This window comes from Sitophilus oryzae, unplaced genomic scaffold (assembly GCF_002938485.1).
Source record: "Sitophilus oryzae breed Bouriz unplaced genomic scaffold, Soryzae_2.0 scaffold_1500_pilon_pilon, whole genome shotgun sequence".
Taxonomy (NCBI): domain Eukaryota; kingdom Metazoa; phylum Arthropoda; class Insecta; order Coleoptera; family Curculionidae; genus Sitophilus; species Sitophilus oryzae.
Window position 1 is genome coordinate 536,771 of NW_022146171.1, and position 18,569 is coordinate 555,339.

The 18,569-nt window shown below is 31.8% G+C and overlaps 1 protein-coding gene across 2 annotated transcripts; it reads left to right on the forward strand.

Moving 5' to 3' along the window:
• Positions 1-8,716: 8,716 nt before the first annotated feature.
• On the forward strand, positions 8,717-16,913 carry LOC115878082 (wolframin). Of its 2 annotated transcripts, XM_030894437.1 has the most exons (5): positions 8,717-9,005; positions 9,943-10,080; positions 10,144-10,248; positions 14,424-14,640; positions 14,690-16,913. In XM_030894437.1, exons 2-5 carry the CDS (start codon positions 10,014-10,016, stop codon positions 16,845-16,847), a joined length of 2,547 nt encoding a protein of 848 aa, XP_030750297.1. In that variant the 5' UTR covers positions 8,717-9,005; positions 9,943-10,013; the 3' UTR covers positions 16,848-16,913. The 2 variants fall into 2 exon arrangements, with proteins under 2 accessions (XP_030750297.1, XP_030750298.1); XM_030894438.1 differs by lacking the exons at positions 8,717-9,005; positions 9,943-10,080; positions 10,144-10,248 and adding an exon at positions 14,213-14,299.
• Positions 16,914-18,569: the final 1,656 nt, after the last annotated feature.

An 18,569-nucleotide genomic window follows, 5' to 3' on the forward strand; every position in this document is an offset into this window, starting at 1 on the left:
ATACACTAATACCTATATATACCTTTTCCTTTTAGTTTGGGCTAAAACGCATTAAGTAAAAAGAGATACAAACAGTTTTCGATAAACACATTATTTTGCATTCCAGTGAAAATATAATAAACACTATATACAGTATACAGTGTTCACCATAAAGTTGGATCAATATGGACGTTTTTTTATATTAGAGTTTTAAAAAATCTTTTTGTGGCAATCACTTCTGCTTTGAAAAAACAACTTAAAATGCACGTCAAAGTTGACAGGTAACATCTGGGAGCTGTCAAAAAACGACAAAATATTTAAGAGAAATTTTTAAAAATTGGTTAAACTATTATTATTTTAAAAAAAGTAACAAACAAAATTATGTTTCAACTTTGACTTGGTGCATTTTAAGTTGTTTTTAAAGCAGAATTGATTTCCACAAAAAGTTTTTTTAACTCTAATACCAAAAAAAACGTCCATAGGTATGGATTCAACATTATGGCGGACACTGTAAAGCTGTAATTATTGAATGGCTTCCCCGAAAAACGTTGTAACCGACATTTGTTTCAAAATGGAAAAAGGTTGTAATTTTCATATAACGTTTTTTCCTCGGTTTTTCACTAAATTTCGATATTGAAAAAATTATTGATTACAACCGAGGAGCCTTCAATTATTATTCAATTATTACATTAATTATTATTACATTAATTATTATTACATCGCTTACTAAGCAATATTAACCAAAATAAATTTGACGTATTTATATTACTAACCTTACTAATTTTTGTAAATCAGCTCAATTCTTCTGTTCTTTATTGATGCAAACTTATCAGTAATATCGTCATAAAACGGATTTTCACTCATAAGTTCATTTAAAAGTTCTTTATGAAGAAAATTAACAGGTTAAATCAACAAAAACCATTAACAAACAACAATAAATAATCAAAACAACTTTACAGTCTTTACACAGTTAATTACTCGCCCAAGTAGCCGAATATTAGCATAAAGGAAGACGAAGCGAACTGCCCAAAAACTAATTCACATCGGTCGCCGATAAAAATTTCGGGGCGGGGGATTTACATGCTGCCGCTAGGTTGATGTCACGTTACCATGGAAACCGTGCAGCTGCTTGGCTCACAAATATTTTCACTTCACTTGTGGCTTCGTCGAAAAATAGGCGCGTGCGGGCCAAAAATGCTACTTTTTCAGCCGGAATTAACGATGCGGTGGACCTATTATGCAGAGGTCCGCCCGGAAAAAAAATAATTTATAAAAAATTACCATTTTATTATTTAGATACATCGATACATATAAATATCTGGTAATGGTGTGGATCCGGTGGCTGACCTTGAAACGAGTTTCTGCTGCATATAGTCACAGATACTACGCATGCGCACATCGTCGATGTTGCCAGATTGCAGGTTATTTTGGAATTATTTTCAGACGAAAACAAATATTGTATTTTTCAGCGTTTTTTGGTCAATGTATACCGTATGATCGAAAAAAAACGGCATCCATTTGGCTGCGAAATGAGGATCGATGACATTTTCCATATAAAATGAAAACGATCTTCATTTCATAGTCATCGCTGACGCCACTTTTTTCGATCATACGATATTATTTTGGTATTATTTTAATATTCACACAATACGTGAACGCTTATTATGTGTTTTCATAGTCAATAAAATTAAATAGAAATAAAACTCTAATCTAATTGCTCTAGATTTATTATACTACGTTTAAAAAGTGCTTTATTAAAAATTCGCAAAATTAAGGGATGTGTCCAAGTTTCTTCTTTTTTTGAATTTTTAAATGCTGTAGCACCATATCATGTTCATAATAGATTTTATAACATTCCATTAAAACTACGTAGGCCTTAAAAAGGTCTCCGTAATTATAACTGTAGAGTGAGCAGTATTAATAGGTATCTTATTTTGTATCTGCTTATATTGCATTAATTTTTCTGTAACAAGATTTTTCTATCTTACACCTAATTTATGTGATTTTCTTATTAGCATATAATATGATCTATAAACAATATTTTTCCTAATGGAAAGGATTTGCAGGTATTAAGATATCTTATCATTTATTCTCCACACCACAAAGTATAATATGTAGTAGAGGTATTAAGACATAAAAATTATAAGAAATATCTTAATATAAATCACAAACTAACTTAAGTTTTAAGTTAGTCTAATAAGATCAGAAATGAATCTTCACCATATTATCAAGATATTGGTATTATATAGGAAAGAAATTACAGTAAATTAAGAAAAGAATATACAGGATATTAAGTACACACAGTAACAGGAAAACAGTAACAGAAAAAGATAAAGCATAAAACTTATTTTAATCCTATCAGCATTCTTCGATAAAATATATACCTACAATGGCTGCAATAAATGTGTCATATTGATGATACAAAATAATTCTAATAGGTTTAAAACTAATAAGAAAAAATCCGTAAATGATAATTTTTAATTATAATGTAAATATATAAATAAATATATTATTATTACATTATTATATATTACTTAGAACTCCGATTACAATTATAATACCTTAACTTCACATTATCTTTCTTACCTTAATTTTTGATATCAAGATAAATCTGAAATTATAAAATTAATTGTAGAATTTGAAATATTTTTATTACTGATTAACAGTCAAAAAACATTTGTTTTTGACTAAAAATAATTCGAAAATAAACTGCAATGTGGCAACATCGACGATGTGCGCTTGCGTAGAATCGATGATCAAATGCAGCAAATATGGGCTTCAAGGTCAGCCACCGGATCCACACCTTTACCAAATATCTTAAACTAAATTAATATTTTAAGCAGTAAAGTTTTTTCTTTAATTTGAGTATTTTTTTCGGTAAAGTGCCCCTTCACCTACTGCACCTGACAAGCCGCCACTGAATTTACTGTAATTTCTGTCGGTAATGCCAAAATCTTGATAATATGGTGAAGGTTTTCATTTTTGATCTTATTAGATTTATACACAGACCAACTTAAGACTTAAGTTAGTTTGTGATTTATATTAAGATATTTCTTATAATTTTTTTAAGTCATAATACCGTATGATCGAGAAAAAACGGCGTCAGCGATGGCTATGGAATGAAGATCGCTGTCATTTTATATGTAAATTTATATGGGAAATGTCATCAATGTTCATTTCCAGCCAGCTGGACGCCGTTTTTTTCGATCATACGGTACCTACTATCCATATTATGCTGTGGAGAATAAATGTTAAGATATCTTAATACTTGCAAATCCTTCCATTAGGAAAAATATTGTGTATAAATCATATATGCTAAAAAAAATTAGGTGTAAGAATAGAAAAATTTTAAGGTTGCAAAAAATTAATAGGCCAGTCAAATAAGATCAATTATAGGGGTCACTTGGAAATAAGTGTTGGAAAGCTAATTATGGTTTTGATTTGTTCAGTTGGCATGAAAGATGGGTATCCTAGTTTTGCACGGTTGCTCGACCGCCGCTTGACTCAGGAGGACCAAAAGAAAGGTAAAATTCTTGGACTTTTTTCAGATTTTTGCTTATAGTTCCGAAACGTTGCGTTCTAGCCAATATTTTACTATTACAAAAATTAAAGACCATTCAATTCTGCGTATAATAAGTATCAATTTGTTCAATTCGGTCTAGTGGTATGGCAGAAATCGAAAGATTAAGAATGGATATATAAGTCTGAAGAAAGTCCAAGAATTTTACCATCTTTTGGTCCTCCTGAGTCGAGGACGATCGAGCAACCGTGCAAAACTAGGATACCTACTCATCTTTCATGTCAACTGAACAAATCAAGACCATAATTAGCTTTCCAATACCTTTTTCCAAGTGAACCCTCTAATTTGATTGGCCTATAATGCAATATACGTATAAGCAGAATTAAACAAGGTAGCTATTAATATTGATGAATCTACATTTATAATTATGGGGGCCTTTTTAAGGCCTACGTAGTTTTAATGGAATGTTATAAAACCTAATATGAACATACTATGGAGCTACAGCATTTAAAAATTAAAAAAAAGAAACTGGGTCACATCCCTTTTAATTTTCCGAATTTTTAATAAAGCACATTTTAAACGTAGCATAATAATCTAGAGCAATTAGACTAATTATATCAATCTAGAGTTTTATTTCTATTTAATTTTATTGACTATGAAAATACATAATAAGCGTTTACGTATTATTGTGTGAAATATTAAAATAATAATACCAAAATAATACCGTACAATCGAAAAAAAAATGGCGTTAGCGATGACTATGAAATGAAGATCGCTGTCATTGTATATGTAAATTTATATGGGAAATCCGCCGTTTTTTCGATCATATACAGGATGGCGCACTTCATTCGCCTCGGTTGATTATACGAAAACGGAAAGGTGTAGAAACAAAATTTTTTATGGGTATATGTAGAGAGGCAATGTGCATAATTTAAAATTATTTTCAAATGTACAGGGTGTGTCAGAACTAAAGATCCATACCAAAGTTATATTTTTAACATTTTAAAAACATAATTTCTTGATAATATGGCAATATAGGTAGTACATTAAATTTACAATAAGGTAAAGAAAATCCAGAAAAGATCCAGTGGTTCTCAAAATTTTAGGAAAAAATTATTTTTGGAAATTTTCGAAATGTCGTGAATTAACTGGGTTATTTTGAATTTATTTGATATTGGAAATTGGTAAAGAGAAAATATGTTTCTTTTATCGAGATCTACCAGCACTGAAAATACATGTACTTATTTAAAATTCACCTTGTATATGTCTCAAATCTCAAATACAGGGTGTCCCAGAAATGAGTGCAAGTATTTTAAGGGGTGGTGGATCTGGTCAAAAGAAACATTTTTTCTCTTTACCGTTTTTCAAATAAGTCCAAAATAACCAAGTTATTTTACTTTAAAAATTTCTAAAAAAAATGATTTTTTGCTAAAATTTTGGGAACCACTGGATCTTTTCTGGATTTTCTTTCATGTAAATTTAAGCTACTACCTATGTTGCCATATTATCAAGAAATTATTTTTTTAACTTAAAACTAAAAAAATTTCTAAATTTTTTTTCAAAAAATTTCAAATTTTAATTTTTTTTTTCGCAAAAAAATATAATTTATTATTTATTTTTCGATACTACGGCTTTTGTTCAATTTTTGAATTTTTCGAAAATGGTTAAATTCAAAGAATAAATAATTTAAGTGTATAGTTTTTATAGATACTTGTTTTTCTAGAACTAAAAACAGAACGAAAAAAAATAAGTATCGGCTATTATAGAAAGCGTTCCTTTTTGTAAAATATAAATTTAAAGAAATGGAACTTGGGAATTATTTAATAGATTAAAAAAATCAAATATTTAAATGTTTTCATAAAGTAATAAATTGTATCTTGTTATCATGTTGTGACATAATCTGATAATGTGATCAAAAAGTTTATTGGTCAAATGTACGATTGTACAGGGTGGCTCGAATTCGACGCTCATCATTGGGATTTCGAAAACCGTAAGAGATACAGGATCGGTTAAATGGAGGCAAAGTTGCGCAATTTGATGCTCAATAAAATGCCGTATTGCATTTTTATTTTTTATTTATTTTTTTTGCATAAAATATTCTGGTGATGGAATTTTCTGTACGAAACGTCGGCAAATAACAAAGTGACTATAGATATATAGTGTTTTAAGAGTGATGAAAGGATTTAATTAAATTGAAAAAAAAAATCAGGTCCGTATTTAAAAAAATTAAGTTGATGATGGTCGCCAGAAGCCGAAACGTCAGAGTCAATATTTCACACAGAGTTATAGAGCAGAAAAAGTGGCAATGAAAATGTGTTTTTCATTTTAAGTTATCTTAACAAATAAAGCCAAGAAACAATAGAAAACAAAATTGAAAATTCCGTTTTTTTTTTCGAATATATTCGGAAGTATTCGGAATTTTTCAAAATGCAATACGGCATTTTATTGAGCATCAAATTGCGCAACTTTGTCTCCATTTAACCGATCCTGTATCTCTTATGGTTTCCGAAATCCCAATGATGAGCGTCGAATTCGAGCCACCCTGTACTGTGAAGATGAAAGAAAAACAATTAGTATGAGAATAAATTACATTCTGATTACATTAGATTTGTTGTCAAAAACAATAATCAAACCGCGCTTGATCGTAAAACTTTGATAATTATAGTGTACAGGGTGTACAGTACCTATTAAGGCTAAAACCGGCTAGAACTGCAATAATGCACTTTATAAAAGGTCTAGAGGGTGAGTACCTGTGACTAACATACTTATTATTTGTGTAGGATGAAATTAGTAATTAAAATTTGCAGCTATCTTTATTGCATATTTTAATACTCTTCTGGTATTTCTGAAATATCAGATATATTTTATAACTAGAATAGACTAGGTATAAAGATAAATAAGATTATGAATATAATTAAGTATCTAAACCAACTTGATAATAAAAAACTTTATTACAGATATAATATTTTTAACAATTGTACCTACTATCAGTGACATAACTAAAGTAAATGCGGAAATAAATGACTACAAGGAAAAATTTCTGATACTTAAAAAAATATTTTCAAGACTTAGTAAAATGAAAAAATTATGATCTTTTCTTGCGGTGTCCTTTTCCATTTTGCTTCATTAACTGTATATTTTCATCCTCAGCGTTATAATTAACATTCCATATATTAAGTTTCGATGGTATATATACCAATCCAATTAAAGTTATTACATTTAAAATACACGGAAACGTAACAGACGGAATTAAATTTACAGTTTTAAAGTAGAACGTCTCATTTAAATATAGTGCAATTGCAATACCTAAAGACCACTTTCCTAAGTCGACTACAGGTTTATAATGGATATAAACAGCAGAATATATTAATACAAGTGCTTTTAAAAAGGCAAACATGCCCACTATTCGAGACGTAGTAAATTCTTCATCGTTGTAATCTATAACAGATTTAGTTAAAAAAGACTTTTTTTCAATAAAGCTTTTAGCAGTGGTTCCTAAATCCATAAAAGCAACAAATCCTATCCATCCTCTAAAGGCATAAAGTATTTTGAGAGATGTATCCATATTCCATATTAACTTGAAAATGTATACTCGATCAAGACATGTTGAGAAAACAATTTTGCGCACTGTTTCTACTTTTTATTCTTACTTGCACTTTTTAAAGTTAATTTTAAAAAAATTTGCGACAAATAATTATGGAGGTTAAGTTAAAATATTAAAATCATGGAAATAATGCAGGAAATCATGTAATCAAAAATCAATGAAAATGAAAACAAAAACAATGCAGGAATTATTATATATGATTTATTTTTTTTTTTCCTATTTTTGGCCACTTGTCTATTACGACATTCAGCCAGCTTATTTCTTTTAATTAGCGTTTAAAATTGGACAAATACAGACTCACACACACATTTAACACCCATGGTACAAAGAATACAAGGTATGATCGATAGCGGCTCCAATTTCGTTCAGTTCGCGCATACCACCTGTGACGTCACCAGGAAAATAATGAATAAATAAAAAATAAAGAAAGTTGACAGGAGATCTGCATTTTTTGGGGTTATGGTTAAGAATTGTTTATTTTTTAAGACTTTTAGTTCGTTTAATTTAACAATTACTGATAAAACCAGCAGTTCCAAAATATATTTAAAAATAATAATTATCTATTAACATGGATTTGGACGATGGGTAAGAATATCTAAATTTATTTCTATATTCGGTATAAAATTGTTTATTAGGTTTTTAGTTTGCGATGTTTATGGTAAATAATTTTCGACGAGTGCCTGAATTCACATGAGGACAGAGTTGAGGATATCTATGGAAAAGTAACCACAAGAGGAATTGTTACATCATTTAAAAAATGTTGGGAAGTTTATTGTTTCACATCGAAAAGTAGAAAATGCCAATGCAGATGAACGTATTGTAATTGTGATAGATGTAATTCTAAGGGTGAAGTTTATTATAATTAGTGGAAGTAATACCAAGGGTGAAATTTATTATAATTAGTGACCTGTGCTTCTTTTTATATGTAGATGTTTCTGGTTTTTTAGAATAAATCGGTTGAACGACACCCAAAATTTAAAGGAAGTATTTGCATACCCAGAATATGCCCATCAAGGATTATATAGCTCAAATTTCCTTTAATGGTAGGCAATTATTCAATGCAAATTAACTTTTTAAGTGACTGAAATATTAAATAGTTTACAATATGGTATATCACTAAAAATATATTACTTTTAGGTACAATTAGGGCCCGATACATTTCAAAAAGTAGAATATTATTTTATATTAAATGTTGTACTAACAATCAATTTATATTAATAACGGAGATTAAAAAATAACGGAATAAATAGTTCTTTCTTTTTATACTACAAAATAAACTATAGAATACAACAGTATTTAAAAAAATAAATAAAAAGTTATGTCCCGGCCGAGATTCGAACTCTTTCTCGCTTCCAGCCCAACTCCTTTACGCACTGCTCCACAGTAACTTGCTTAGCGATAATTCAATGACGGTATATAAACAAAAAAACAGGTTTATAACAATATCTTGACGATTTGAACTGGCGCGCGGAGCGTGCTGACCAATAGCGCCTGTTATCACCTGTGACGTAGCGACCAACCTGCGCAATATCATACCTTGTATTCTTTGTACCATGTTTAACACCCATGTCCGAGGTCGGAATCGAACCGGCGACCTTGCGTCTACTAGAAAGCGACGCAATCATTTCGACCACAAGGCCGACATATGATTTATTGTTTCTGCTATGATTCCTCATATATAATTATTTAACTCCAACCAACTCTAACCAAACATTTTTGAAATTTTTGAATATAATTTTTGACAGGATGACAGGATTCAGAGAATTCATACAGGATTTATTATTTATTTTGTTTAAAGCATTTAAAGCAGGTACTCTGTTTAAAGTGACATCAAATATTTGAGTAAAGTGCAATACAATAAATTATTTAAGGTTTTTCGTAAATGGATTTGAAGACAAAAAAGGTAGGTAAAGGTATTCTAAAATTAGGTAGTAAAATATTTGTGTCAGTCTTTTATATTTAGCAACTAGACTAGAAGATACTTTAATATCTTTTTATTTTATAAAGTAATCCTGCCAAAAATGTTTTTTTATAGAAATTTATGAAATAAAAAAGATATTGCCGTTGATTATACCAGATCAGTATTTAAGTACCTATATTATAATTAATTTTCTATAAATTAATAAACAATCTAAATATATATAGTTTTATTAAGGTTTAGAAAGGAGTAAAAATATAAATAATGTCTAATTAATTTTTTGGATCGTTTCCTATTATGATATGAAATTTGTTAAATATGTACTGGTTTGACTTGGGTTTGACTATAGTATGACATCTTGCCACAGGCAGAGCACTAGATAGCCACTTACATTTCATATTTAAAAGGTCTACCACAATATAAATACCGAAAATATTCACTGCCTCCTGGACTATATGTAAAATTATATGGGGAATGTCATCGATGTTCATGTCTAAGCCAGCTGGATGCTGATTTTTTTTAGATCATACGGTATATTAAAGTATAGGTGGATATTAAGGTTTTTGTAGAATGTTTAGGAGGGAAGTTAATCACCGCGACCTTATAGATCTATTGATATTAAGGTTGCAATTAAGGTCTTTACAACGCGCGTTTTTTACGCAAAAATCAAGCATCAAAATTATTCAGGAATGAAATTACCAAGAATGATGTAATTGAGAATTTCTACATTGGATCTATCCTACCTTCTCTTTCTTCACGGTAACGGCTTTACAGACTTAAGCATAACTTTACTATCAAATCAATAATATTACTTGCTGTTGCATATTAGTAGAATTAGAAATAATTTTGCGAATTAGTCAACCATCTATTTGGAAACTGATTTGTTAGCTACATTTCATATGATTATTTCTTTTTTATTTCAGTTGCGGTAGTAATCTTTAGCACTAGTCATTCATGAGGTAACCTTCATCTATCTTTGTTCTTACCCAGCGATGGCTGGCGTTATACCTAAAAAATCTGTTTCGGGGAAAAGTGGTAGAAAACAATGGAGTTTACATGGTAATTATATATTTTTTTTTCGAAGTTATCAGTAATAATTACATCTTATGCTGTAAATATTAGGTGCTCAAAGAAGTGCTCTAAAACACCTTCGTAGTCAATTAGCGTCTGATGGATGCCCAGAATCCCAAGTAGTTCTTGCTAAACAATTGCTGTATGAAGAATGTGGTAAGTTTAAAAATATGTCTATACATACTAAGGGCTGGCAAAGGTTAGTTTTGGGTCGAGATTTCCGTATGTCAGAAGAGCACAATGCTTTTATAATGTACTGAACAAAGAGAGAACAGTAAAAACGTTGCCAAACGTATGAAATAAACCTAGAATCTGTGCACATTGCTAAGAGACGTGGAAGGGGATTCAGCAGATTCGTCGCAATCAACCGGTCGACCCAAACAATCAGTACCTACTTAAAATTCTAGAGAAGGGTGTATATCATGCGTTCAGCTTTACGATTTAATTACGTCTCGTGATTAACGAGTGGTTAATAAATAAATAATAATTAAGTTACACGATTGCCGAAAATTGTTATGCACTAAAAGTAAATGAACGGTTTTTTTTCAATTTTTGAATGAAAAAAAAACAAGCCTATCGAATTTTTCTCATTTAAACATCTTGTAAAAGATCCAAACTTCAAAACGAAACAAAGTTTCAATATCTAAAGTTGTTTTTGAGTTATCGCGTGTTATATGTTAAAAAGTTGAGTTTTTCAATTATCGCGATTACTGACGTTTTCTCGTTATAAAATATATGGCTACCCTGACGATATCCTTATAATTCCATTTCAGATGCTGAGAAACATATCTAATGATTTTATCTAGTTATCTTTTCCAAAAAAAAGTCTTAAAAATAAGCGGTTTGCGATCGTGATTTTACTTTACTTGATGGAGAATGGCGTACCGGAGAAATGTGACAACGCCGCAACAGCACACCGTCGCATTTCTCTTACTCCGACTTAATTACTGTCCTTCATTCTCGCAGTTGTGCGTTGTGCAGCTCTGAACTCTCCAAGAACGCGATACTCTCCCTCCATTCAATTGAGTCGTAAAGTTCAGACATATTCCGCGCCGAGATCCCTTTTCCCCTCGAGCCGCCTCGAGCACCTTCCTATAAATTAGTGCTCGGAGTTCCCAGCTATTTAAGTGAGGTTAAGAATAATGATTGACTGTTGACCACTTTTAATGGTTCCCGATTGAAAAATTATGGAGATATGGAGAAATCAATATCCACTTTATCCATCTTAAATGGGATTAACTTTTTAAAGTTTGACAGTGTTTTCAACTTGACAATTGACATGTGTGGTTTCAAATTTTCGCACCAGTCTATCGCGCACAGCTCCTTTCAGAACCGTTTTCGAGTAGCCCAGGCTTAAAGATCTGGAATTTGAAATTCGTGAATGGAGGACAGTAAATAAGATCCTTATGCGATTTACTTCCACACATGTAAATAGATAGATAGATAGATAGATATTCATTTATTTGTTCCGATTAACCAAAAGTTACAAGAGCCCGCAAGCATGGAACATTGTGAAAATAGCAAAAAACAGAGCTTAAGACTTACGAGGATGGTCTGAAAAGTTTCCGACCTCAACGTGAAGATAGCAGCACTCGTAGATAAAAGCTAGTGAATTTTCATTATTCATCTGTTGACAGTTATTCACCAAAATTTCAGCCATTTTGGATGCGCAGTTGTTATGTAACAGTCGTTTGAGTGAGTTGATGTGAGTGTTTTTGTGAAAATGGACAAAATCGAGCATCGAGCTATCATTAAATATCTGGTTTTGAAAGCCAATACGCCTACACAAATTAAACATGAGTTGGATTCTGAGTATGGGGACTCTGCATCATCATTTAATACAGTAAAAAGGAGACGATGAACATTAGGGACGTCCAAAAACTGCAACTACCGACGATAACATCGCCAAAGTTCACCAAATGGTGCTAGACGACCGCCGAATTAATGTCAGAAAGATAGCAGAGGTTATGAACATATCAAAAGAACGTGTTTGTCACATATTAAATCAAGATTTAGGCATGAGAAAGCTGTCCGCGCGTTACACCAAAAGCGTGTTCGAAAGAACATTTCCAACACTATGTTGGCGCAATTTAGGCGTAATAAATCCGAGTTTTGGCAGCACCGGATCTACAATTTTTTATTACCAGGGCAAAAAAATGATAGTAGCGCCCCCTCTCTTCAGCGTTTGCAATAAATTAATTTAAAAAACTTGCAAATATCTAGATATAGGTAGGCATTTTTCGTAGGCGGGACAGAATGAGCCCTTAAGGTTGATTCTCACTATACCTTCCGTTTCCATTCCATATCCGTTCCGTATTTTTTATTGTGTTGACGCTATACGTAAGCTTCCGTTCCGTATCAGTTCCATACTTTTTATTGTACAATTTATATCATTAGGAAAGTTTTATTTTAAACATTTGTATCTTTTGAAAAAGGTAATAGATTTAATTAAGAAGTGAAAGAATAAATAAATATCAGCATATTGTTAACAGAGCTGGTACAAATGTAAGAACCTGACAACGCTGTTTCCGATACGCTTCAGTCCGTCCGCTAAAAAAATGTATGGAAGGAAAGGATATGGAACGGAAGGGAAACGGAACGGATAGTGTGCATTGTCCTATTCATTTACATAATATAATATTTTATGTAAACGGAAGGGAGCTGATATGGAACGTATATAGTGAGAATCAACCTTTAAGCTTCATTCAAAACCTCCGAATTAGTGGAATAAATTAGTGGTTTCAATTAGCGAAGAAGTTTGTTCCTTTAATTTCAATGTAAGCATTCAGAACGTCTAAATTAGTGGTAGTCATTTTAAATTAGTAGAAAAAGTAAACAAACTTTTGACTTTTCCACTAATTATACTTCAAATTTTGCGGGAAATGTCATTTTGGCCATTGATTAGCATCCGTCAAGAGAAATCGTGGTTAGAAATCAAAAGTTTATTGTTTTATAAGCTAAATATTTGGCTTTCTTTATGGATACAACTGACTACCGCAAGCTGTTGCTAGGATATTCTATTAATTTTAATTGTGTTTTTTAAACATTGTGAATGATCGTAAAGTAAAAAGTATAAAGTGTAATTAGTGAAACCGCTAATTTATTCCACTAACTGCGAGGTTCTGAATAAAACTTTATAATGTGTTCAAAAACTAACTGGGCGTTTTAAAATAAAATGAATACTTGATAGAAGAACGTAAGGTGTATACTAGGCGCTTTGTAGAGCAATTTTATTGATTTTCAACCATATTATATTATGATTTTGGCGCCCCCTGACACTGGCGCCCGAGGCAGGTGCCCCGAGTTTTGGCGTCGATTGATTACTGTAGATGAGATACACCACTATACACCAGAAACAAAAATACATTCCAAACAGTGGACGGCAAAGGGCAACCGGCTCCAAAAAAGTAAAAACTGTAATTTCGGCTGGGAAAGTGATGGCGACTGTTTTTTGGGATAGTCATGGAGTTATTTTAATTGATTATCTTCAAAAAGGAAAGACCATCACAGGAGCATACATCATTACTTGACAAGCTAAAACCAGAACTTGCGAAAAAAACGGCCACCTTTACAGAAAAAGAAAATCCTGTTTCACCAAGATAACGCACCGTCTCAAACCCATAGATAAAAGAAAATAATCTTCTATTAAGACTCAAACCTCAGCGGTTGCCATGGCGAAAATCCACGAATTACAGTTTGAACTGCTTGACCATCCGCCTTTTATTATTATAGCTTGATTTTCATGCATCCGTTGTCCGACGATACGTTGATACGATATTAATTTTATTGGTAGAATTTAAAGACTTTGATTGGTTAGAAAAAAACGCAGTTTTTAATTTTATTGCATTTTCATGCCTCCGTTTATCGGATATACGTTGGTGTTATTTTATATTTTCGTTTCCATAACGATTTTGCTATTTTAGTTATATTTTTATTATTGTTAGACTAAATTTGTCAAAAAAGTGTCAAAACGTCCGTTATCGTATGAACGGGTCCGTTGACGAGCTGAAGTAAAATATTTACGGATGAAAAGTGGCGCGAAAACGCTATGACCAATCAGAGCACCGTCGGACCAACGTACCAACGTATACGGATGCATGAAAATCAAGCTTACTCACAAAATCACGATTACAAATTTTTTACTCACGATTTTCAAATTTTCGATTTTGACTGTTCAGGTAGTTGAGAACTAACGAAATTTTAAATGGTTATTATTTTATTAACGAATTGTTATCATATATCAATTTCCGATTGTTAATATTTTTAATGAATTATTTTTATATTTTATAGAACTATGGTATTTGATTATTAAAAAAAAATATTTTTTTTAGAATTTGAATCTGAACAAAAAGAAAATGCCAAGTTAGGAGTATATTGGTTAATAAAAGCATCCGAACAGGGAAATTCAGAAGCAACACAACTATTAAAAACATGTTTAGAAACGGGGAAAGGTATAAATGAACATAATTATATTGACGTGAAAAGTTCTATCACCATGACACAGGATGAAAAAATTGTCAGAAGAGCTGCTAAAGAAATATTTGCTAGGTAATATATATTGTTATAGCTATATAAAATTATTCATAATTTTTTTTAGTTTGTCAAATGGCGGAGAATATATTACCTCTCATCAGCTTCAGAAGAAAATTCTTTCTATTGAACGGGGTGAAAGTTATTCCAAAAATAGAGAGAGAAAAGATGCAGGGGATCTAGAGACTACTTGTGAAGAAGCCAATGGAGAAATTATAAACGACTTTGACGATTTGTCTAGTGAATCGGAAGAAGAAACTAATTGGTTACAAAAATCGAATTTAAATAATGAAAAACTAACTGAAGATAAAGTTTTGTCGGCTGCTATAACATTTTCTCACGGTCATCTTCCAGTTGTTAATAATATGCTATCTTTAACCGAGCCAAATTTAAGGTCTTTAGATCACATCCCCTTTGTTTATTGGTGTATAGTTCATCCAATATTGTCTTTAAATGTGATATACTTTAAACTTATTAAGTTTTTAGGCGCAAAATCCCTTCCTTTCGCGTTTTCTAGGCTTAATATTTCTTTATTTATAATTTTAACGTATTGTCTTATAAATTTTAGAGATTTTATTTATTTTTTGCCCACACTTGTTTTTTATTTATCGTTTATAGTTATGCTCTTTACCACGCTACAAATGCTACAAATTCAAAGAGACTTGCATGAATTCTCTTTGTGGAGAGGACTATTTATTTGTTATTCAAATGGAAATTTGAACGAACATAGCTTCGAAGTGCAATTTATTTTTAATCATATTAAACCATACATTTGGTATTTTTGTAGTTTATTGATACATTATTTTTGTTATTCAATCACTTCAGTGAAAGTAGAGTCCGAGTTTACTGTAATATCGTTTTGTTTGATATTTATGACGTTATTTGGATTTTTGCCTAAACGTCGATCGAAAACAGTGTTTGATTTATTGACTCTGTTTAGTTTTGCAATAAATGTGCTTGCCAGATATCCATACGAGACTGATCCCATAGTATCTCAAGGATGGAGGTTTTTAGATCTTAACGTTCCATCGTTTCCAAGTTACGTAGTCGGTAATGGAATCGAATTTTGTATCAGTTTTCGATCTTTACTCTATTCAATTATACCCATAATTTTATCTCGAATGGCTGTAAGAGATAACTGGCGTGGTATTTATAAAGTCCTTCTACCTCATCTAGTCACTTTAAGCTGGTTACAGTATTTTGCGTTATGTTCGCATAATGCAACCACCTATGGCCTCTACCGTGCCACTCTAGCATTAGTCGGATCTGTTTTATTTTTGCCATTAGTTGGTTTAATGTCAGTTATTTTACCAGTAGCCGCCCTTTCAAAATGGCTCATCTCGTCAAATATGATCTATACCATCGGTCTATTTATCTTCTTACTTATGATATGCCTAGCAGTTTGCTACGTATGTGCTAAGACCAAATATGCCAAATATACTGCGATAGTACAAATTGTACTTATGCTTGTAACTTCCTTTGTTCTACTAAGATCGTCACAGCACGCATCCGATGTTAATATTGAATCTAAAACCTTATCGTGGGAGAATTTCGAACATTTATGTTATAAAGACTTGTGGGAAGGAAGTGAAAATAGCGTACAAGCGCAAATTAAATGCTCTGAATTAGAAAACACGCCTATTTTCTGGGAAGCGACCATTACCGACGTTAAGTTATTATCAATTCAAAATAAATACAAAAACATATTTGATAAGTTTCCCAAGTTTATCGCAGACGAATTATATTGCTTGTATGGGAAAGAAATAGCGTCTACATGTGATCAAAATGACGCAAAGCAAATTAGAAATTGTATGATTTTTCAAGAATCCGTTACAAAAAGATGTAGTTTACAAGATTATAATTCCTATACATACGAACTTACATTAAAGATGTCATCATCATATTGGAGTTTAACTCCGGTGGTACACTTAGCTCTCTCTAATGATTTTACAAATTTCACTCTCAGACTTAAAGAAAAGGATCAAGTTTGGTTTAAAGGTGTTTTGTACAATAGTAATAATAATGTTGGTAATGATGGGATATTAGGTTCTTTACATATTTACATCAAAGGTAATGAAATCGGTTGTATTTCATGTGTAGACTATGAACTAACCACTGCAAAAAGTAACCAAAGTAATGCGTTCTCATATTTTATGATTGGATTTTATGATAGCTGGAAGTTTGTTTTAAATGTTTTATTTAATCCTATATTAATATTTAGATAATGTTTTTTTTAAATAGTTTTATAATTGAAATAAATGTATATGTTAATAAATTAATATATATTTAAACATCTACTTTTTTAATTTTTACTGGATTTTTTAGAACTATTCGTTCTGGATTTACATTTTTTTAGTCTTAGTACAAAGATGGTAATATCAAATTCTGAACAAGTTTTTTTTACTTTGTTTAACATTTTGCCACCTAACCCCACTTTGTGCATTTCTAAAGAGAATTTTTGAAGTGAAACTTCTTTACGCGCGCTGGGAGTGAAAATTCAAGGCTGTGACACGACACGTGACATGACAGGCGAGAGGAAAATTAGTAACGCTTCGTCCTACGTGGGCGACATAAGCGAGCAACAACAGAGGGCGACGCGTGCAACAACAGAGGGCGATGAACTCAACTCGCGCGACATATTTCAATTGCCTGCGATGCGGCTTCAGTCGCGCGCATCTCCTACCTGGAACAGCTTCATAAGAAAACGTTTGATAAATACGCGTCGCTCGCACCGCCCGAATCGCGCGCTTTTGTCTCCTACTTAGAACGAAGCGTAAGGACAGCCAAGTCTTAGAAAAACTCGTTCGATTTAAATGAAATTTGGTATGTCAATAGATTGGACCAAGGCCAAGTTGACCGTGTACGACACGTGTCACTGTGACACTTAGTTTTGACACAAGTCGAAAATTAATGTCGTCCGATAACGACCAAATTTGGTGAGTAGGCTATGTGAGCGACGGTGCACATGCTCCCACCCTGCAAAGTTGGATACGACGTTTCGTTCTTCATCAGGGTGGGACTAAGGATTTGATATTGAAGAAATATGTGGGTCGATTTCGGCATAATCTGAGACGAGCTGCACTCGACATTTCGAACCCATTCCTATAGAGTGACGAAATTATCTAGATTTTTCTTAATTATGGGTCGATTGGAACCAAACTCGGCACGTGGATAGAGGTATCCGAATGGAGTCCACAAGCGGACAGACGGTCATTTTAATATAAATTTTGTGAAAGTGAACCAAATTATTTATTAATTTTTAATTTATCACTTTTTGACCATTTCAAACTACACTTTTTCAGACATGTCCTCTAGAACTTTTTGGTTCGTGCTGTATGGTTATTCAGATCTAAAACTATAATAAGGTCTGTGATGATGATTAATACCCTATGATTGAAAAAAACGGCGTCCAGTTGGCTTAGAAATGAACATCGATGCCATTCCCCATAATTTTGCATATAGCCATCGCTGGCGCGGTTTTTTTTTCGATCATACGGTATAACTTGATGTAGTTTATTAAGAATGTGTATTAAAGTTGTCATTTAAAAACAGTGTTGATGAAGTTATATCTCAAATTTAGGACAAGCTGTATGAAGTTTATTACACCAAAATTGCAATTGTTTTAAATAATACTGAATTGCCAAGATTCCATGGGTAAGTTTGTACATAATCCATTCAATAATACAATTTTTAAAGGTCTGAATTAAAAAATACAAAAATTAGCATATTTTATAACTTGAAGAGATATCGAAAACAAATACAATGTATAAAATCTCTAGAATAATATAATTTTAGAGATAAATTCTAGGCCACGGCATGCCGAAGCAACTCACGGCACTTTTGATACCCCTGTAACTTCATTGCGGATAAAGCAAGAATATTAATTTTCACTAATCGTGAGAACATTCTATACTATTTTACCAATATAATAATTCTACCTTAATAAT

Coding starts and splice junctions, on each gene's coding strand:
- LOC115878082 (XM_030894437.1), top strand. CDS start 10,014: ATGGCTGGCGTTATACCTAAAAAATCTGTTTCGGGGAAAAGTGGTAGA. Junction 10,081..10,143: donor AAAACAATGGAGTTTACATG/GTAATTATATAT, acceptor TGTAAATATTAG/GTGCTCAAAGAAGTGCTCTA. Junction 10,249..14,423: donor ATTGCTGTATGAAGAATGTG/GTAAGTTTAAAA, acceptor TATTTTTTTTAG/AATTTGAATCTGAACAAAAA.